Here is a 21,973-nt window from a genome sequence, read left to right as displayed (position 1 = left end):
CTTCGGTTTCAATCGCGTCTAGCCCCACGCGGACCGTCCTGATGGGTTAGAAGTTTTCAATTCCCGGGAAGTTTTAGGCAGACTTTAAAAAGCGACGACATTTGGGGGGATTTCTTTTTTGATTTTCGTTTCTTGAGGGGCAGCCGCATCGCGAGACGCTTTCCTTTGCAAACGAGCGAATCGACCAGTCCGCTTTGAAAACTCTTGCTCGGAAGCTTCTTGGGTTCCGGCGGGTTTTTATTGGTGTGTTTATTGATTTACACTTAGGCCATTTATTCATGGAAGGTTTTACATTGGATTTGCCACTCTTTAGATGCACTTTTTCCCCATCCATATTCTCAAAACTCTACAATAAGCCGCCATGCAGAGTTTTGAGAATTCAGATGGGGAAAAATTGGAAAAAAAACCTTTCGAAGTATTCGAGCGTAGGGCATTAGGAGCGTTGGTTTGTAATAACTATCGTACCCCGGTTTCTAATAACCAATTCATGTATGCGTGCTTTTTTTAAACAATCGTTTTAACAATTGGGAAGTTGGGAAATGTATTAAGGGGGGGGTGATACGTTTGTTAGTCACTGTTAACGGGAAACGGGAGTGGGTGCCTGGGTGGCACATTCGCCGTGTTGATCTGCAGCATAACAGATCCGAGTCCAGTAGAAGCTTAGGCCATTTATGCATAGGGGTTTTTGCCTTGGATTTGTCCCTCTGTAGATGCACATTTTCCCCATCCAAATCCTCAGGTCGTTTATGCCTGGGAGGTTTTGCCTTGGATTTGCCCCTCTCTAGATGTACACCCCCCCCCTCTGAATGCTCAAAATGGGGGCTTATTTTTGAGTTTTGAGAATTTGGATGGGGAAAATGTGCATTTAGAGAGAGGCAAATCCACAGCAAAAACTCCCATGCAGAAATGGCCTCAGAATTGTGAGAATTCGGATGGGGAAAACGTACCTCTAGAGAGGGGCAAATGCCAGACAAAACCTCCCAGCATTTAGAAACCCAACATGAGTTTCGGGGTATAAGCTTTCGAGAGTCAAACTCCTTTCAGACCCCAGTAGAGAGACGGAGGTCGCTTGTCTAACTGCCCTTCGCCCTCCCGCATGACCCACCGGAAAGAGCTCCTGCGCAATGTCGCGGACTAGTTTTGGCGAACTTCCCCAGAGCTCGCCGGCCTGCCCAGAAGGACGGCGAGATCCACCGGAGGCGACGCCTCTTGCAGCCCAATCCGGCTAAACCGGGACAAAGTGTCGCTACTGCTCGGTGGGTACACCCAGTGCAAATGTGTAGTAGCAATGAGTGACTAGGTAGATAGACATAAGGTAGATTGAGTGATGGAGGAGCGGGGGAGTTTGGAGAATTTGGTATTCTAAGCAGATCGATCCCCCCTCCCCCACTCGCGCACCTTTTTGATCCTTTTCTCCAAACCGCCCTCCTGGTTTCGAACCTGGGCTGTTCAGAGGCGGTGTCCCTCTCCCCCCCCCCCCCCGCCTCTCGTTACGATTTTCCTTCGGCCATTTAGGTACGGGAGGTTTTGCCTTGGATTTGCCGCTCTCTAGATGCACATTTTCCCCATCCTCATTCTCCAAACTCTGCATGGGGGCTTATTGTTGAGTTTTGAGAATTGGGATGGGGGAGATGTGCATCTAGAAAGCGGCAAATCCAAGGCAAAACCTCCCATGCATAAGAAGGAAAAATTGTTTTCTGGGTTATGCCGAACTCTCTGTCTAAGGCTGCCCCCCCATTTTTTTCTAGACTGGATTGAGGTTTTGTTTTGTTTTGAAAATATCAAACCGACTTTGTTTGATGATCGCCGACGGTGGCGCAGGCGGTCTTTGTGCAATCCTAAACAGAGTCCCACCCTTCTAAGCCCAAGAGCTTCAATGGATTTAGAAGGGTGTAACTCTCCTTAGGATTCCTCTGTTCAGCGATGTAAATTCTTCCTTAAGGGCTTTTCCATTTACCAAAAAAGAAAAAGAAAGAAAGAAAAAGACTTTAATCTTTTTGACTGGCTGACGCCTCGTACGGCGCTATTATTTAAGGCGCAACGCGCACCTCCGGGCCCTTTAAGCCAAAATAATTGAGATGGGGTGGGGGGAGATTCTTCCATGGGGTTTGCGCAGGAGAACTCCCAGTTGGTTCCTGCCCCCCCCCCCATTTTAAGCAGACTCGCAGCCTGATCCTGCGGAGGGTTACCACTACCAGGGCAATCCTAAACGGGACGACTCCCAGGGAAGTGCCTTTAGGATCGCACCGTCTCGCTCCTCGAATAAATACGCAGAAAATTGCCTTTTAAATCTCGCCGTTGCGTTCAGTGGGAGAAAGGAACGGAGCAGAGAGGAGCCAATGAAATTGATGAGGAATAATAATAATAATAATAATAATAATAATAATAATAATAATAAGTATTCTGTGCAGACGGCTCCGGGAAATCGAGAAGCCAATGAAATATAATAATAATAATAATAATAATAATAATAATAATAAATATGTATTCTGTGCAGACGGCTCGGGGAAATCGTAGAATAGCCCGTGGAAGAAAAGGAAAAAAACAACAACCCCAAATGAACCAGGTTTTAACACTGCCTCGTGAAGTTTAATTGCAACCTCTTCGATATTAATCTTAAATCGCTTTCCCCTCCCCCCAAACACGTGCGCTTTGAGACGGGAGTTGTAAACCAGTTTAAATGCCAAGATCGCTTTTGCACGGAGCGGTGGACCGATTGCCTCTTTATTGGACTGGGGTCCGGATAAGTTTTAACACCCAAAACGAAAACAGCCTTTGTTTGGGTTGAAACCGCTGCATGATGTTCGTCTGGTTTAGCGAAAACGTTTGTTATGAATGTTCATAAGAATGGGATTTGAACATAGGACTTTTGAGCATATGAATTTTCATTTGGGGGGGGAATAAACCGCAGAGGCAGCGAGCCTTGGGTCTACTCAGAAGTAAGTCCCACGCGGGCATTACTCACAGGGCAGTCTTTGGGATTGCAGCCAGGGAAACCAACGGACTGCGTTCTCCAGGTGGAATTCAATACAATGGGCGAAAAGGCATGGGAGGTTTTGCCTAGGATTTGCCGCTCTCTAAATGCACATTTTCCCCATCTGAATTCTCAAAATGCAAAAATAAGCCCCCATGCAGAGTTTTGAGAATTCAGATGGGGAAAAGGCAAAACCTCCCATGCGTTTGCACCCAATAAATGAATGGAGCAAATGTTTTCTAGGCTAGAGCAACATAATCGGTTGTAACAGCCAGGTTTTACAGTCGGATCTTCTGCGTGTTCATTCAGAAGTAAGGCCCACTGTGTACAAAGGGGCTTGTTCCCCCAAGTAAGCCTGGGTCTTGCTGCTTTTGTGAAAAGGGGGGAAGAGGACCCTCCCTTTGGTGCGTTTGGGGAACAGCAGCTGTTACTTTCAAGTCAGTGCTTCGAAGGGGAGGCGGGAGGCGATCCGGCAGGCTTAAATCCGGATCCCTTTGGTTTAAATGGGTGGGTTGTGGAATTGCAAAGGGGGGCTAAGCGATTGGCAGGGTGTTTATTTTATTTTATTAAATTTTTATCCCGCCCATTCCCAACCAGAGTGCGGACCGGGGCGGATAGGGCTCCCCTCCCCCTTTTAGAAGAAATCCAGCTTGAGATCCCAAAGTGGAAGAATGTAGAGTCCTCCCATTCCGTTTGTCAAACTGAGACTATAATATTGTACTGAGCTGTTTGTGACTGGGGCCATCTTTTCCCCTGTAAAGCTCCTGTGTCTTAAAGAGCTGCCTGGTGGTCAGATTCAAGGTGGTATAGGGGTCATTGTCAGATTAGAATGGGGGAGCCCCAGGATGGATTCCTCACTGTGCCATGGAAACTTGCTAGGTGACCTGGGCCCGATCACACATCCTCAGCCTCTCCTACCTCGCAGGGTTGTTGTGAGGTTAAAATGGAGGGGGGGGGTCAGCCTGGGCCCCTAATACTGAAATAAATAAAACCCTAAATAGATAGCCAAAGATTTTCTGGGATGCAGTAGTCTTTGCCCTTTGAATTTCTGCCTGGGTTGCGACAAAAGATTAAGCAGGCGTTGCGTTCTTGGCCAACCTCAAAGTTTCTGGTGTCTTAAATACAAAGGCAGACAAAGTGTATATGCACAGAGAGAATGTAACACTTCCTGCATCTGATGAAATGGGCTCCTTAAAGTTTAGGCCACAGTGGTTAGCCTTTAAGGTTTAGTGAGACTTCTTGTTTTGACAAAAGCAAGGCAACCTTGTCCAAAATGGCATCTAGGTTACCGAGAAGCAGTGTGGTCTAGCGGTTAGAGCACCGACCAGCCATTTGTGAGGATCACCCCATGGGGGAGAAGGGTTGTGTAGTGTCTTGAAAGGCGATAGAAGAAAAAGAATATAAACACAAACAATAATCCAGATTTGCAAAGAACCCATCTCAAATGGTTTAAATACTCTCCTTTTGTAAGGATGTAGAAAAACCCTGATTAAGATGAGGCCTCCTCATTTATTCTTCTACTGGGGGAAGTGTACTATTTACTGGAAAGTTTCCACAATCCTATACTGAGAAAAGATAACCCAGTAGAGGACAGGTGTCTTAGATATTATTAAAGATCAATGATAAAATGCTAATAATGATGAAGACTATGGGGGTTAACACATGGGCAGAATGTTCTTGGTTTGCTCCTCCCTTATCTCACAATATTTTAATTCGAGACTGGATAGTCAAACGCATGACGCTAGTCCATCCCACTATAAGTCCGAAGCAAGTAGCTGCTGGAGGCTCCCCGTGTGTTTGAGCCATATAATGTGGGATTATCCCATATAATGTGGGATAATAGGGGAGAGACCACCTGTGTCATCGCCCAAGGATTGGCTGAGGGATTATCCAATCAAAGGTCGATTATCCCCTTTTTTTCCCTTGGGACACCAGTGTTCCGGTATACCATCGTCTCAACCTTTCAAGTGAAAAAAAGGTGGGAGAATTGGTCAGTCCTCCCCACACAAGCCCTCCTGTTGTTACAAAGCACCGTTATGCGTGACCGATAGAAAACGCTGGGGTTGCGGGGAATGGTGGAAAAAGAGGCAATTGCTCGCAGAGAAAAGGGGGCAGGACGAGGGAGACCAGCAAGGGGTGTGTCCTTGAACGAAAGGTTAGTAGTGGGCCCGATGCGCAGCCCACGGACGGTCATGCATTTATATATTTATGATTTCTTCATATGATGCACAGATCTCAGGCATATGTTCAGTGAGACCCTTCTGCCTAGGGTTGCCAACCGCCAGGTAATAGCTGGAGATCTCCCAGCGTGGTGTAGTAGTTAAGAGCAGTGGACTCTAATCTGGAGAACCGGGTTTGATTCCCCACTCCATATGGAGCCAGCTGGGTGAACTTGTGCTATAGTCAATACAGCTTGCTCCCTGGAAAGAGTTCTTAGGATTGCACTTAGTCGCACTGAACTCAGTGGGACTTACTGTTCTGTAAGTCTGCGCAGGATTGCAGGTGTGAATGAAGAATTTGCAAATGTTGTGATGAAAAGTTAAACATCCTCCTGCAGTTTTCACTTTTGTGTTTCCTTAAAGGATCGTTGAGAGAAAAATTCTTATGGCTAAAGTGTCAAGAATGCAATTTTTAAAAAAATGACAGGAAGGTGGAGAGAGAGATACATTGTATTTTAAGACCTACGTAATTCTTAGGGGAGGAGTTAATACTAAAGATAACTTAATGTTTGCTTTACATGTCTTGCAACAGCAAATGCTGTGTCTGTGTGGAAACATTTTCTTTTAATCTGTTGGATGTAAAAAACAAGCATCCCAAATGAAGTTACCTATGTATGGTCAGTGCCGGATTTATGTATAAGCTAAACAAGCTATAGCTTAGGGCCCCACTCTCTTGGGGCCCCCAAAAAAATTTTAAAGGAAAAAAAACTGGATGTACATTAAGTTTGTTATGAATAAAAATCATTTTAAGTTAGAGCTTAATAATGATTGCACTATTAATATACTTCTTAATTGTATTTCAGTTCAACAATTACTTTGATAAAATACATATTTTGTTCTGTACAAATGGCTTTAGATACCTATTAGGTCCATAAATTACCATATAGCATATATTCAACACAAAAAACAGTGACAATTTGTTGTTGACAAAGGACAGCTGGACATATAAAGGGCCCCATTACCTTCAATAGTTTAGGGCCTCATCAAACCTAAATCCAGCCCTGTGTACGGTCTTGTACATTTCAAATGATAAATACATGCAAGTCTGCCTGATTATGCAAGTAGTCAGATAGGGGCAGGAAGAGTTGCTAGTATCTTTAGAGCATAAGATCCTGCGTCCGAAGATCCGACGCAGTGTTGCAGAAGATGCTGGGGTTCTACTCTGTAGCCTGAGGAGCAGGAAGAAAAATGTCTTGCATTTCCCTGTGTATCCCAAGTTTTAATGCTGGTGTCAGTTATTCTGCAATGCAATGCAATGTCAGCGTGGTGTAGTGGTTAAGAGCGGTGGTTTGGAGCAGTGGACTCTGATCTGGGGAACCGGGTTTGATTCCCCACTCCTCCACATGAGTGGTGGACTCTAATCTGGTGAACTGGATTTGTTTCCCCACTCCTACACATGAAGCCAGCTGGGTGACCTTGGGCAAGTTAGAGCTCTCTCAGCTCCTCCTCCCTCACAGGGTGTCTGCTGTGGGGAGGGGAAGGGAAGGTGATTGTAAGCCGGTTTGATTCTTCCTTCAGTGGTAGAGAAAGTCACCATATAAAAACCAACTCTTCTTCTTCTTTTGGGGTATCTATGTTGGGGCACCTACTTCCCTGCAAGTCTTATAATGGGGAGGGGGGAACAGAGCTGGCCAAAGGGTTTTCATCCCCCTGGGTGAATTATGACTTTGTCACCCCGTTCAAAATATGTAAAAAAAAAAATAGGAATCTAGGATGTATATTCACCTGCTTTACTTGCCATGTGAAGTGAACAATGCAAAAAATAAAATAGAGTTTAAAATGTGTTTTTGAACTTTTTAGTACCGGTATATTCCCTTCTGTCTGATTTGGTGCCCCTTAAACCTTGGCATCCCAGGTGACTTCCTAGTTTTCCTACAAGGTTGCCATCCTCCAGGTACTAGCTGGAGATCTGCTATTACAACTGATCTCCAGCCGATAGAGATCAGTTCCCCTGGAGAAAATGGCCGCTTTGGCAATTGGACTGTATGGCATTGAAGTCCCTCCCCAAACCCCACCCTCCTAGGGCTCCACCCCAAAAACCTCCCTCCAATGGCAAAGAGGGACCTGGCAACCCTATCAGCCTATATCAGGGGTGGGGAACCTTTTTTCTACCAAGGGCCATTTGGATATTTATAACATCGTTCGCGGGCCATACAAAATTATCAACTTAAAAATTAGCCTGCTATATTTGGTCAAACATTTAGCCAAGAGGTACCACCGGAGATGGCTCCGAGTGTATGCCACGTAGAGCGACTCGCTTTTGAGCGGATCGCCAATCTTAGATCCTTCTGAGCTAGAGATCTGCCAGGACCCACGAAGGGCCAGACCAAATGATTTCGTGGGCCTTATACGGCCCCCGGGCCTGACGTTCCCCACCCCTGGCCTATATGGTCAGATGGGCCATGGTGTGGGGAAAGAGATCTTCCTTGCAGTCTTTCTTCTGATGCACCTACAACCTTCAAGGCCTTTTTTTTAAACCCCTCTTAAGTCTATTTATCTTTTTAAAAACTTTTTTTAAAGCAGCAGTATCATGAACTTTCTCAATTAAAAAAAACTTACCAAAACATTTTGCTCTCGTGGCTTCTTGCGGCCTCGTCGGTGGCGCATGGATGCGGTTTATTGAGGCGTCTAGGGAGTATTCTTTGTTAAGCCGAACAGCTTGTCTCTGCTCTGCACATCAATTGAACCTCTTAATTAAAAATTTGCCCCAGTGAGAATTAAAACCAGCGCTGCAGAGAGACCTTTCCTTCCTTCCCCTGACAGTTCCAAGCCAAGAGGAGGGAAAGCAAGGCCTCCGATTGGATGACAACTCTGTTCTGCAACTGTTTGCATTTTGCGGCCTGGCTTTCTTCTCCTCAATTATTCTCTCCTTGGGGAAAGAACAGGTTTTTCTTTTAAATGGGGGGTGGGGGGGAACAGGATATAATGAGAAATTCTTAACGTAATGCTCTAACTGTGGAATTTTCATAGAATCTATAGGGTTGGAGCTGGCATGGAGCCTCGATTTTCTGTTCCCCTTTTCTTAAAAAAGGAAAAGGACCCCCGGTTGTGAAAGAAGAATAGAGTTTGCAGTGCTGAAAGATAAAGTTGAAACAAAAAAGGTGGTAGAGAGGAACCACTGAAAATCTGCACATTGTGGTTTTGTCTGAGGGTGATGGTGAAAACGCACGGTCGCTTTAGCCTCCTTTATTCCCTGTTTCAGCCAGGATTCGGCCAGGATCCAACGCAGTTTGGCGAAAACGCATGTGTTCAGTCCTGGTGGAATCCTGGCTGAAACAGGGAATAAAGGGGGCTATAAAGCGACCATGCGTTTTCTCCCGATATCTCTCATTCTGCTTCCATTCTCAACCAGCCAGTATTTTTTTTAAAAAAAATAAGGATTGAGAAATATCAGAAGCATAAAGTTCTGGGTGACTATTCTGTTAGACCTGATTGAAAATGGGTGCGTGTGCACGCATATACATTAGGGTTGCCAACCTCCAGGTACCCTGCGAGGCTGCTGTTTTAAGCCCTGCGAGGCGAATTGTGTGATGTTAACACTTTTACCTTTTACTTTGGTTTGTTGGTTGATTTTTGAATGATTTAATTTGAATAAACTAACCCTTGGTTTTGTTTTGAATTGAATATTGAGCCACGTGCTGCCTTCTTACTTAGCTTTCACTATTTGCAGCATAGGTTCTTTCACTTCCTAACCTCCAGGTACTAGCTGGAGATCTCCTGCTATTACAACTGATCTCCAGGTGACAGAGATCAGTTCACCTGGAGAAAATGGCCGCTTTGGCGATTGGACTCTATGGCATTGGAGTCCCTTCCCTCCCCAAACCCCGCCTTCCTCAGGCTCCGCCCCAAAAACCTCCCACTGGTGGCGATGAGGGACTTGGCAACCCTAGTATACATTCATGCTTCGCTTTTAGAGGGAAGATATACAACTTCATAGGACTGTTCTTGGTATTCACAACTAACACAGAAGAAGAGTTGGTTTTTATACCCCGCTTTTCTCTACCTTTAAGGACGAGCCATCGTAGTTGATGATTTTGATGCTGAAATGACCAATGGGTGTTTGTACAACTGCCTGTGTCCCCTATAAGAACATAAGAAAGGCCCTGCTGGATCAGACCAAGGCCCATCAAGTCCAGCAGTCTGTTCACACAGTGGCCAACCAGGTGCTTCTAGGAAGCCCACAAACAAGATGACTGCAAGATGTTCTTTCTTATTCAAACTTGGGCATCCAAACTTGGGCATCCATCTATGAACTCAGCTGAAATCTTGGCTGTGTTCCCATGTATGTGTTCATGACCTGAGAATGGCACTGTCAAAACGATGACTTGGCTTCCCGTTGCCCCAAATGGGACACTCTGCAAGGGAAAGGCGTTCACACATTCAGCTGTGAGTTATGTGTAGGAATGTCTGAATGGGCCTTGAGGATTAGTCTTTGCAGTCGAACGGTGGATTCACAGGGTTGCTTCTGGGATTTTAAAATGCCAGGGCCCGTTTTCCTTCTTAGCCCAATTAAATGAGGCTGTGCTAAAGCATCACTTCAATGTTCTGTCTATGGAGACTGCAACAGTCTCCATAGCAGAGTTATGTCCTTCTAAATCCAATGACTTCAACATACTTAGAAGGGTGTAACTGTTTAGGGTTGCACAGATATTCTCTAATTTATGCATCACTAAAGTCATTATGAAAGGTGGTACACAGAGACACAAAAACTCTGGAAATTATGCTTATTCTTGTAGCCATTTCTGAACGAGGGCACTAAAACACATGAATTAGGAAGAGAGTGCCTCTGAGCACATGTAGAGTAGTTTACCATTGTCGAAGAGTATGACTTGAATGTGCACAGAATGCCTTTCTGTCTATCACCTTGAGCATGCCCATTTATTAATTTATGTTATTTATTTATTAAAATAATTGTGCCCTGCCTTTCCTCTTGGCTCAAGGCAAGAAGAGCATGCTCAGAAGACTTTCTGTCACTACTGCCCACCATAAAAAAAGGTAAAGGTCCCCTGTGCAAGCAGTGGGTCATTCCTGACCTATGGGGTGACATCACATCCCAACGTTTACTAGGCAGACTTCGTTTACAGGGTGGTTTGCCAGTGCCTTCCCCAGTCATCTTCCCTTTACCCCCAGCAAGCTGGGTACTCATTTTACTGACCTCGAAAGGACGGAAGGCTGAGTCAACCTTGAGCCGGCTACCTGAAACCGACTTCCATCGGGATCGAACTCAGGTCGTGAGCAGAGCTTGGACTGCAGTACTGCAGCTGACCACTCTGCGCCACGGGGCTCTTACTGCCAACCATAGCTGAGTTTATATCAAAAGGCATGATTCCCTCATAGCCTCTCGATTTAGGAATTAATCATTGACTGAGCAGAACTTTTTAAAAATGCCTCCCACAGTCCGACAGGCGAGAGGACTGTTTTTGAGTATGCGCAGAATACTTTCTCTGTCCCAGCAAGATGTCACACATTTGTTACAAGGGCTCAGGGCTCCATGACAGGCTTGTGGCTCTCCAGGGTCTCAGGCAGAGGTCTTTCACATCACCTACATGCCTAGTCCCTTTAACTGGAGATGCCGGGGATTGGGATTGAACCTGGGACCTTCTTCATGCCAAGCAGAGGCTCTACCACTGAGTCACAGCCCTTCCCCTTCTGTAGGTGCTAAGATGTTCCAATACATATAACCATTTAGAGGGTTCTTGTTTTAAATCAGTATTGGCTCTATTTCCCCTGAACTTGATTGAAATTTAAAATACCCACCCCCAGGCTTTTGAGGTGAGGCACTAGGTAATATTTAGAGTGGCAGAATGAACGGTACCATTTCTTGGTGGCAGGGAGGGCTGCTTTCAATTGCTCCTACATATCAGAAAACCTCCCTGCAAGCAGAAAGCTAGTATATCAGGGAAGAGACTCCAGCTCAAGTTTACTGGTAGCAAGGAGTTAAATTCCTGTGAAGGAACCTGGTGGAACCCAGACAATTCTGACTTTGATGGACCAAGGGTCTGATTCAGTAAAAGGCAGCTTCATATGTTCATGTGTTCAAATTGGGTCCATTCACAGATGATCTTCCTTTTTTTTTCCCCTTTCAAAATCTGTTTCTTTTGGAAGAGCTGGAAAAAACCACCATAATTGAGAACGGGGAAATCCGCATCAACGGGAAAGGGAAGAAGATCCGCAAACCGCGTACCATCTACTCCAGCCTCCAGCTGCAGGCCCTCAACCAACGCTTCCAGCAGACCCAATACCTGGCACTACCCGAGCGGGCAGAACTAGCGGCACAGTTGGGCTTAACCCAGACGCAGGTGAGATGGAGTGAGAAAATGACACATATTGCTATTTCTCCATGACATTTGTTAACCCGTTTTTCCTCCAAGGGTGGCAAACAGGAGGGTCTTCCCACTTCTTCCAAAAGCAGTCCTGTGAAGTGGCTTAGGATGAATTACAGCCTCTTGCTGGGAGCCAGCGTTTTGTAGTGGTTAAGAGTGGTGGTTTGGAGCACTGGACTCTGATCTGGAGAACCGGGTTTGATTCCCCACTCCTCCACATGAGCGATGGAGGCTGATCTGGTGAACTGGATTTGTTTCCCCACTCCTGCACATGAAATCATCTGGGTGACCTTGGGCTAGTCACAGTTTTCTTAGCCCTCTCTCAGCCCCACCTACCTCACAGGGTGTCTGTTGTGGGGAGGGGAAGAGAAGGTGATTGTAAGCCGGTTTGATTCTTCCTTAAGTGGTAGAGAAAGTCAGCATATAAAAGCCAACTCTTCTTCTTCATCATCTCCTTCTTCTTCTACTACTACTTCTCCATCTCTTCCTCCTCCTCCTCCTCCTTCTTCTTCTCTGTCTCCTCCTCCTTCTCCTCTCCTCTCCTCCTCCTCCTCGGACCCTGGGGCTTGCATACTCCTACCACCTGTGTACCCTTGGATAATTAAACCATTCCTACTTTTGCATTTTCTTTTTTTATTTGCAGTCAAGGTTGAAAAGTAAGCCGCTTTGGGTCCCCATGGGAAAGGAAAGCAGGGTATGAATATAGATGTCTAAATAACGAATTCAAAAGCAGCATGCCCCACATTGAGAAATGGTGTAGTCCATTCTACCACCACAGACGGCTACTTGTGGCCTCATCTCAAAATCCTGGAGGGGGTATTTTGCATTTATATTGCGCTTCAGACCAATCATTTCCATAAGTAGCTCAACGTGGATTCTGTGTTTTTTTAACCTGAGGATACCTATACAATGTCCTATACTTTTGTGTGGAGTGGTTCTCGCCTGCATTAGTAGCTATCTTGAACCATTTTTTATGTGGGGGGCGGGGAAGGCAGGTATAAATGCTTTAATAAATAAAAGGGGGGACTTGGCAAAATTATCCTCCCCTTCTTCTCCCGTCAATGAAGATTCCATTGGTGCAAAAGCAGTGCGGTCCTGGTTCTTCCTCCTCACTGCAGCCCGGCATGCCACATAGCTTTTTGTCTGTGCAAGACATTATCTGTTTCTTGGAGGTCTCAAGGGGAGCTGGGGGAAGGGGGAGGAAAAGAAAGAGTCATGTCCATGAGCATCTTTGCGTGCGTGCTCTGCAGGATCAAAACAGCTATTATTCCTATATCAGCTGAGAGACAGGGGTTTGTTTAAGGCCATCTAGTGAGTGAATTGCCCTGATCTGGGTAGCCCCAGGCTAGCCTGATCTCATCAGATCTCAGAAGCTAAGCAGGGTTGGCCCTGGTTAGTATTTGGATGGGCAACCTCCAAGGAACACCAGGGTTGTGACGTGAAGGGAGGCAGTGGCAAACCACCTCTGAACGTCTCTTGCCTTGAAAATCTTATGGGGTCACCGTAAGTCAGATGTGACTTGACGGCACACCCAAAAAAGTGAATGAGTGAATGGCTGAGGATACATTTGTACAGGCACCTTCTGGGCTCATAGCTCAGTGTCTTTAACCCTTGTATATATGAGCTTTCTCATAGCTGTATCAGAAAAAATGATAAACAACTTAAAATTACATAAACACATTTGAATGTATCACTCATGGTGCTAGGTGCTGTACCAAATGTAGCAGTGACAGGATCTCTACGCAGAAAGCATTGCAGTCTACCTTAGACAAGAAAAGAGAGAAAGATCAGAGAGGTTGTCAGAAGAGTAGCGGGCATAAGTTAGGGTGGCAATAAATATGCAGGCAATGTGAGGTGACATGCAAAGTTTTTATATGTAGGGGAGTCACCCTACCTGCCTGTTCTGCCTGCCACCAGAAAGAACAAAAGTGGCAGCTGCTTATATTCAGATGGTGATATTTATTAAGTAGGATTCGAACTCGCTCCATGTTCCAAGTCGCAGGGTGTGATCCTGTGCTACTGTCATGCTCTAGAGCAGCTCCCAGTTGTTCCAACAGGACTTGCGTTGGAGATCTGTCCACTGGGTTTTGTTCAGGGTGAGTTTTGAACACATGAAGCTGCCTTGTACTGAATCAGGCCCTCGGTCCATCCAAGTCAGTATTGTCAACTCAGACCAGCAGCGGCTCTCCAGGGTCTCAGGCAGGAATCTTTCACATCACCTCCTTGCCTAGTCCCTTTAACTGGAGATGCCGGGGATTGAACCTGGGACCTTCTGCATGCCAAGCAGATGCTCTACCACTGACCCACAGCCCCTCTTGTTTTGGAGGGGAGGCATGTTGCGAGTGCCTTCTCACCTAGCAGCCTCCCTTACAGGTGGCTGAGCAGCTTACAGAGCTCGGGAGAGACAGACAGATGTCAGGGGTGAGCCCACAGCCAGAGGCATAAATAAGATTTATTTTGGGGAGGGAGAAGAAAGTCAAGTGAAAACCTGCTGAAATCTGTGTGCTGGGGATTCGGGGGGGGGGGCACTGAGGTAGAAAATGCTGTGAAGGATTATAAAATGGGGCTCTTTCTCCAGAGAGCGTAATAAGAAGACGTAGACTTGGCTTATTTGATCTCTTTTGCGTGAGTTGGAACATCACAAACATCCATACATAGTATTGCAAGATGAGCTGCCTGAGGGAATCCCTTAACAGAAACATCAATGGAATTTTTGGCTTCTGGTGTGTGTATTCGTATTATAGCACATTGACTCCAGTTAACATATGGAACTCACTGCTACAAGATATAGTGACGGCTGCCAGCCTGGGTCTGGTTTATGCATGATGCGAAATAAAGCAGCAAAGTGCAGAGGTGGCATAATGGAGTGTACTACTTCAGGCTACAGGGGAGGGGGTCTAGTTCCAAAGTTCCCTTACATTCAAAATTTCCTCTAAGCAGGGAACCTCCATGTTCAGAGGTAGTATATCTCTGAATGAGTTGCTGGGGGAGCAACAATGGGGGGAAGCTTTGGCCCTGGTTGTAAGGCTTCTGGGAGAATCTGGGTGGTACCTGTGTGACGCAGGATGCTGGACTCGATGGACTATTCATCTGATTCAGCAGAGCTCTTCCTATGTTTCTACATATGTCCCCGGTGTGGGACATGTATGCAGCTGTTACATACAATGCAGAGAAGGTTGCTAAATTTGGAAGTGGAAAACAAAAGCATATCTAGGAATAATCCCATAACTTACTTAGGGTTGCCAGGTCCCTCTTCGCCACCGGCAGGAGGTTTTTGGGGCAGAGCCTGAGGAGGGCGGGGTTTGGGAAGGGGAGGGACTTCAATGCCATAGAGTCCAACTACCAAAGCGGCCATTTTTTCTAGGTGAACTGATCTCTATTGGCTGGAGATCAGTTGTAATAGCAGGAGATCTCCAGCTAGTACCAGGAGGTTGGCAACCCTAAACTCACTGTTTGACATCACTGCAATTTCCAGGTGCGCTCAGTTTCTGCTCGAAATGCTGTTTATTTCCAGGTGTAGCAGCATGAGCATAGCTTTTTGTTGCTCCTCTGCAGTGGGCCTCCATCTCTATCATAATAAAGAATGTTTATTTTGGACCTTCCAGGGGAAATATACTTGTGGGGTAGGCCAAGTGACCCCTCCCCCCACTACTTTAAGGCATCCACTTAGGGTTGCCAATCTCCAGGTGGGGCCTTGAGTTCTTGCAGAAGGATAACTGATCTCAGAGTACAGAAATTAGTTTCCCTGGACAAAAGGGCTGTTTTGGAGGTGGACTCTATGGCATTATACCCTGTCGATGCCTCTCCCCTCCCAAACCCTGCCCAACCCCCAGATCTCCAGGAATTTCCCAAGCCAGAGTTGGCAACCCAATGATGATCCATTGCTTTTACCACCAAGGCAATTTATTTTGAAACCTGCTTCTCGTTTCCTAAATACTTTTCATTCCTAGCAAGTTCTGTGAGGTCAAGCAAGAGCTAGGATGGTGTAGTGGTTAAGAGCGGCGGACTCTAATCTGGAGAACTGGGTTCGATTCCCCGCTCCTCCACATGCAGCCTGCTGGGTGCCCTTGGGCTAGTCACAGCTCTCTCAGAACTCTCTCAGCCTCACCGACCTCACAAGGTGCCTGTTGTTGGGGGGTGGGGAAGGTGATTGTAAGCCGCTTTGAGACTCCTTTCAGTAGAGAAAATCAGGGTATAAAAACCAACTCTTCTTCTTCATGGATCAAGCTAGAGACAATCTTTTTTTTAAAGTCTTCAGGGTGGTTGGAGAGAAGCTACACTTCCCATAGTGCACACAAATGTCCCTTTGTCCCAACATCCTACTCCAGTCAAACAGGTTTCACAGGCTTTTGAAACCATACAGATACCTGCAAAACCTGTTTACTGAAGGGAAGCAACAGTGGCATGAACAATTCTCCCCATGAGTTTGAATCACCCTCAGCTCTCTGGGGGAAAAAGTCATCAGCCCCAGTGTCAGCAGGTCTGCAAAAGGCCACAGAACTGATGGTGCAGATGGGCGAGACAGGTTTTAATTTAGGCCTGGGCGGACTCAGATGCGAATTGCTACTTGTTAAACTCCTTGGGCCATTTTGGGCCAGCCATTCTCTTTCTGCATAGTTTACCTCACAGGATTGTTTGGAAAGGTAAAATAAAGGTGGGAAGAACCACCTTGAGGTCCTTAGAGAGAGGGCGGGGAAAAGGGGTAACCAATAGATCACAATCCCTATTTTGTCGCTGTGGAAAGCTTGTTGGCCTTAAGGTTACCAACCTCCTGATAGGGCCTGAAGTTCTTCCAGAATTACAGCTAATCTCCAGGCGACAAGATTAATTCTTCTACAGGAAATGGCACTTTTGGAGAATAGGATCTAGGGTTGCCAGGTCCCTCTTTGCTACTGGCAGGAGGTTTTTGGGGTGGAGCCTGAGGAGGGCGAGGTTTGGGGAGGGGAGGGATTTCAGTGTCATAGAGTCCAATTGCCAAAGTGGCCATTTTCTCCAAGTGAACTGATCTCTATCGGTGGGAGATCAGTTGTAATAGCGGGAGATCTCCAGCGACTACCTTTGTAGTCGCTGGAGATCCCTCGCACAACTTTGGGGTTGTGCGATGTATTTTTGTGTTCTAATTGATGATTCTTTGTGATCTATCTTACCTGATGATTTCTTATGTTTCTTACATATGTTTCTTACATATTTCTTATGTAATATATATATAGAGAGCAAACGTATAATTACCTTTGGTCATAGTGGTTGTCATTTTTTGATATTACCTGGAGGTTGGCAACCCTACAGATTAGGTACTTTGTACCTTTTTCTACATGGGTGGGAAAACAGAACAGCGGGAGGGAGTGGTTTTGAATGGACTATTGGGAGAATCTCCCCAACCTGGATAGCTCAGCCTAGCTCTGTCTTGTCAGATCTTGGAAACTAGGCAGAGTCGGCCTTGGTTAGTATTGGGCTGGGAGACCTATAAGGAACATGTCAGGTCTCAGCAACACGTTGCGTTCCTGGTAATAAAGACTTCTCTCCAGACGGTGCAGCGAGTTAAAAGTTTTATTTCAGAAAGTCAGCAAGTTCAGTAGATCATAGAAACTTAAGGCTAGAATACAGGCATGGGGAAATATCGGTACATATATAGGGTAAATACAATGGGGTTGATTAGGTTTTAGAAACAAAGAGACAATACAGAAGTTAACTACCGGTAAAGACTTAAGACAATGCATACAGGAAATAAACACGTGCGTTAACTAGCTGATCTTCCCGGGCTCCCGGCATTGTCTTGCGGGACCCGGTATCAGATCAGCGGTTACTCGGGCGGGTCTCCATTGAGGTGCAGATCTAGGGCAGGAGACCCGGGTGCAAACGGGGAGGGATGGAGTGCACAAAAAACTCCATTTTGTCCATGGGGGGAACCATCTTGTTTCTTAGCCGGGGCCGGCAGAGAGCCTATCTGACGGAACGCCAGGGTTGCTGTGGGGAGGCAGCCAATGGTAAACCACCCGTGGACGTCTCTTGCCCTGAAAGCCATAGGTCGGCTGCAACTTGATGACACTTTCCGCCACCACTGGGATTAGGGTTGCCAACCTCCAGGAAGTAGCTGGAGATCTCCTGCTATTACAACGGATCTCCAGCCGATAGAGGTCAGTTCACCTGGAAAAAATGGCTGCTTTGGCCATTGGACTGTATGGCATTGAAGTCCCTCCCCTCCCCAAACCCTGCCCTCCTCAGGCTCCACCCCAAAAAAACTCCCGCCAGTGGTGGAGAGGGACCTGGCAACCCTAACTGGGATGATTTAGCACCCCCAACCCTTCTGCTCTTGATTACAGCCTGAGCCAAAAATATGGTACCTCTGTGTAACATAAATAGTCACACCCAAATTCAACCCAGAAGGGCTTACAAGAAACCACAATAACAAAAATAATAATTCACAGCAATATGTACTTCTCAATTCGCTTGACACTCTATACATTACAATTCACTTCGCATACAAGAATCACTCTAACACTCTGTATACTCCCTATGCAATAAGGGGCTATACTTTATTTCATTATTAGAAATATCAGAAATTATCATTGTGATTCTTGGATGTGAAGTGAATTGTAATGTATACAGAGTGTCAAGCGAACTGAGAAGTACATATTGTTGTGAATTATTATTTTTGTAATTGTGGTTTCTTGTAAGCCCTTCTGTCTTGATTACAGCCTTGCAGACTGATTTTCAATTGAAAAAGGCAACAGTCAATCTGCAAGGACACGCAGCACCCCATGGCATGTTCGTAGGGCTGCCAGGTCCCTCTTCGCAACCGGTGGGAGGTTTTTTGGGGGCAGAGCCTGAAGAGGGTGGGGTTTGGGGGAGGGGAGGGACTTCAGTGCCACAGAGTCCAATTGCCAAAGCCGCCATTTTCTCCAGGGAAACTGATCTCTATGGCTGGAGATCAGTTGTAATAGCAGGAGATCTCCAGCTACTACCTGGAGGTTGGCAACCCTACGTGTTTGTGTCGTACGGCCTGAATGCAAGTGGGAGTTCTTTTCCTCCCACACTTTTTTTAGGTGGAGATTTAGGCCAACCCACGCACTGCTGCTGCTATGTGGGAGCTCCTTCCTGGTGGCAGCTTCCTGTTTCCCTACATCTAAGTCCATGGCTAGGGTTGCCAACTCCAGGTACTAGCTGGAGATCTCCTGCTATTACAACTGATCTCCAGCTGACAGAGATCAGTTCCCCTGGAGAAAATAGCCGCCTTGGCCATTGGACTTGATGGCATTGAAGACCCTCCCCAAACCCCACCCTTCTCAGGCTCTATGGCTGAGTTCCACTCTTGGAGCAGTCTGTGCCAGCCTCTTACTGCTTCACACTGGCTTTGGCCAAGGGCTGCAACTTCACACACAGACTTGGGCCAAAATTAACATCCTGCATATTCAGTGCCTGGCCAAAATCCAGAATTCACATTCTGCACCTTAATCCCAACTTGCAAATCCAGTATCTTTTCCAATCTCTCTCTGTAAAGTGCCATCAAGTTGCCACTGCCTTATGTCAATGCCAATGGGGTTTTCAAGGCAAGAGACGAACAGAGGTGGTTTGCCATTGCTTGCTTCTGCATAGCGACCCTAGTATTCCTTGGTGGTCCCCCATCCAAGTACCAGCCAGAGCCGACCCTGCTTAGCTTCTGGGATCTGACGAGATCAGGCTAGCCTGGGCCATCCAGGTGAGAACCTTTTTCAGTCTAGCAGTCCTAAATTCCATGTAGCTGACAAATATATATCCAAGTTAGCAGCTATGGTTTAGATCTAGGGTTGCCAACCTCCAGGCTGTGGCAGGAGATCTTCTGGCACTACAACTGATCTCCAGGCGACAGAGATCACCTGGAGAAAATAGCCGCTTTGGAAGGTGGACTCTATGGCATTATAACCCATTGAATTCCCTCCCTTTCCCCAAACCCCACCCTCCAGAAGTTCCACCCCCGCAAATCTCCAGGTATTTCCCAACCCAGAGCTAGCAACCCTATTTCAATCCCAACTTCTGCAGCTGCAAGTTCTTCTGCCCCCGGAACACATGGCAACCCAAAATGCCCCTCCCATGTCCTCTTCTGGGGGTCCCCTGTCCCACAGGAAAAGGTTTCCGGGTCATGTCATGCTCCCTCTGGAGGTGAAAGGCAGGAGGATCTTGCTGTGTGAATAGAAGAGCTTGTGCCTGTAGAAACAGCAGTCAGGACCCAGCCCTTTCTCTTGATCCCTCCCCCCGGCACACACACTATAAAGGTAAAAGTAGTCCCCTGTGCAAGCACTGGGTAATTACTGACCCATGGGGTGACATCACTTCATGAAGTTTAGTAGGCATACTTTGTTTACGGGGTGGTTTGCCATGACCTTCCCCAGTCGTTTACACTTTACCCCCAGCAAGCTGGGTACTCGTTTTACCGACCTTGAGCCAGCTACCTGAAACTGACTTCCGTCGATTGAAGTCAGGTATTGACCCTGACCTGGATGGCCCAGGATAGCCTGATCTCGTCAGATCTCAGAAGCTAAGCAGGGCAGCCCTGGTTAGTATTTGGATGGGAGACCACCGAGGAATACCAGGGTTGCTGGGCAGAGGAAGGCACTGGCAAACCACCTCTGTTAGTCTCTTGCCATGAAAACCCCAAAAGGAGTGGCCATAAGGCAGCTGCGACTTGACGGCATTTTACACACACAATGAGCAGATCTTTTGATTGCAGTACTGCAGTTTACCACTCTGCACCATGGGGCTCTTACACACATTCTATAAAAACATATTATACAAATTTAAACTCTGGCCAAAATTTGACTGTAGAGTATTTCCAAATAATTTCCCTTTTACTGCTGCTTGTGCAATAACATTTAAGTGCCAGCTTGCAAATTCAGTACTTTATCTAGAACTTCTAAATTCGATATAATCCAGGTTAGGAGCATTATCTTGGTTTCCTCTCCTCCCAAACTAACCGTGCTTCAATTCTATGCAACAGGGGTCTCTCTTCTGACCTGCCTCCCCCTTCTTGGTTTTTGCAGGTAAAGATCTGGTTCCAGAACAAGCGCTCCAAGTTTAAAAAGATCATGAAGCAGGGCTCCAGCATCCAAGAAGACCATCTCCACAGTTCCTCCTCTTTGTCCCCATGTTCTCCCAACATCCCCCCACTCTGGGACATCCCCATGGCGTGCAAAGGGACCCCTCTCCCTCCCAGCAGCTACATCAACAGCTTCGGACCTTGGTACCACCAGTCCCAACACCAAGACGCCATGGGGAGGCCGCCGGTCATGTGACTTCGAAAGCACTTGCAGCACCAGTCTGCCTCCAAAGCAAGGATCAGAGACCCTGGAGCATGGAAGCAGGAGCGTGTGTGGACGGGAAGGTTTCCCTGAAGGACTCACCAGCAGATCTCTCCCCGAAGGCAGTTGTCTGGCTGAAGATGCAAAGGATTATTTTCCTTGTACTGTTCACAGATGGAATTCTCAACTGTGGCAGGAAATGTGAGGTGGGGTCCAGGAGAGACCTCCCCCCACCCCCATTGAAACATGACCAAAGGTTGGCTCTCATTTCAAGCAGCGTCTCTTCATCAGGGATCTCCAAGACTGGTGCTAGCATGGTGTAGCGGTTAAGAGCGTTGGTTTGGAGCGGAGGACTCTAATCTAGAGAACCGGGTTTGATTCCCCAATCCTACACATGGGTGGATGCTAATCTGGAGAACCGGGTTTGATTCCCCACTCCTCCACGTGAGTAGTGGATGCTAATCTGGTGAACCGGGTTGGTTTCCCCACTCCTACACATGAAGCCAGCTGACCTTGAGCTAGTCTCTCTTAGAGCTCTGTTAGAGCTCTCTCAGCCCCACCTACCTCACAGGGTGTCTGTTGTGGGGAGGGGAAGGGGAGGCGATTGTAAGCCGGTTTGAGTCTTCCTTAAGTGGTAGAGAAAGTTGGCACATAGAAACCAACTCTTCTTCTTCTTGTTCCAAAGATAGGTTCCTATGTGACAAAGCCCAGTAATTTCATCTGGCGGTGTCAGCAAAATTAGAATTGCCGCCTTCCCCCCCCCTCTCCGGAAGCACTCCTCTGCCTTTATAAAGAGGTGGAAATTAAATTGATGAAGTTTTCCCCGACAGGGAGGTGACAAGAAAACTTTGTTTGTTGAATTTCTGCTGTTAATGGCACAAGACAACTGCTGGGGGATGGGGGAATGTGGCAATCTTAATTAGCACAGCAGGATTTTGAGCTTCACAGAGCTCTTCTTCGGACAGTTATTAGAAAAGGAATGACAAACTGTTAGAAATACATGGCGTCAGGATTTTGGGGGACAGAAAGCAGGTTAGCTGGGACCACAATCAAATGGGTTAGATCCAGCCATCTTTTTATCACTGAATCTTACCCATTGTCCTCTTTATTACAGCCCCCACCCCACATGGCTTTTGCCCATGCAGTAGGGTTGCCAACCTCCAGGTACTAGCCGGAGATTTCCTG

The 21,973-nt window shown here is 46.7% G+C and overlaps 1 protein-coding gene across 1 annotated transcript in view; it reads left to right on the top strand.

The window, feature by feature from the left end:
- Positions 1 to 20,782, top strand: part of DLX4 (distal-less homeobox 4) — a 28,099-nt gene extending 7,317 nt beyond the window's left edge. The window contains exons 2-3 of the mRNA XM_056863450.1: positions 11,299 to 11,492; positions 20,531 to 20,782. Coding sequence (XP_056719428.1) covers positions 11,299 to 11,492; positions 20,531 to 20,782 — 446 coding nt within the window. The remainder of the gene's footprint in view (positions 1 to 11,298; positions 11,493 to 20,530) is intronic.
- Positions 20,783 to 21,973: the final 1,191 nt, after the last annotated feature.

Source organism: Euleptes europaea, chromosome 18 (assembly GCF_029931775.1).
Source record: "Euleptes europaea isolate rEulEur1 chromosome 18, rEulEur1.hap1, whole genome shotgun sequence".
Taxonomy (NCBI): Eukaryota; Metazoa; Chordata; class Lepidosauria; order Squamata; family Sphaerodactylidae; genus Euleptes; species Euleptes europaea.
This window is presented reverse-complemented; position numbering and strand designations above follow the sequence as displayed.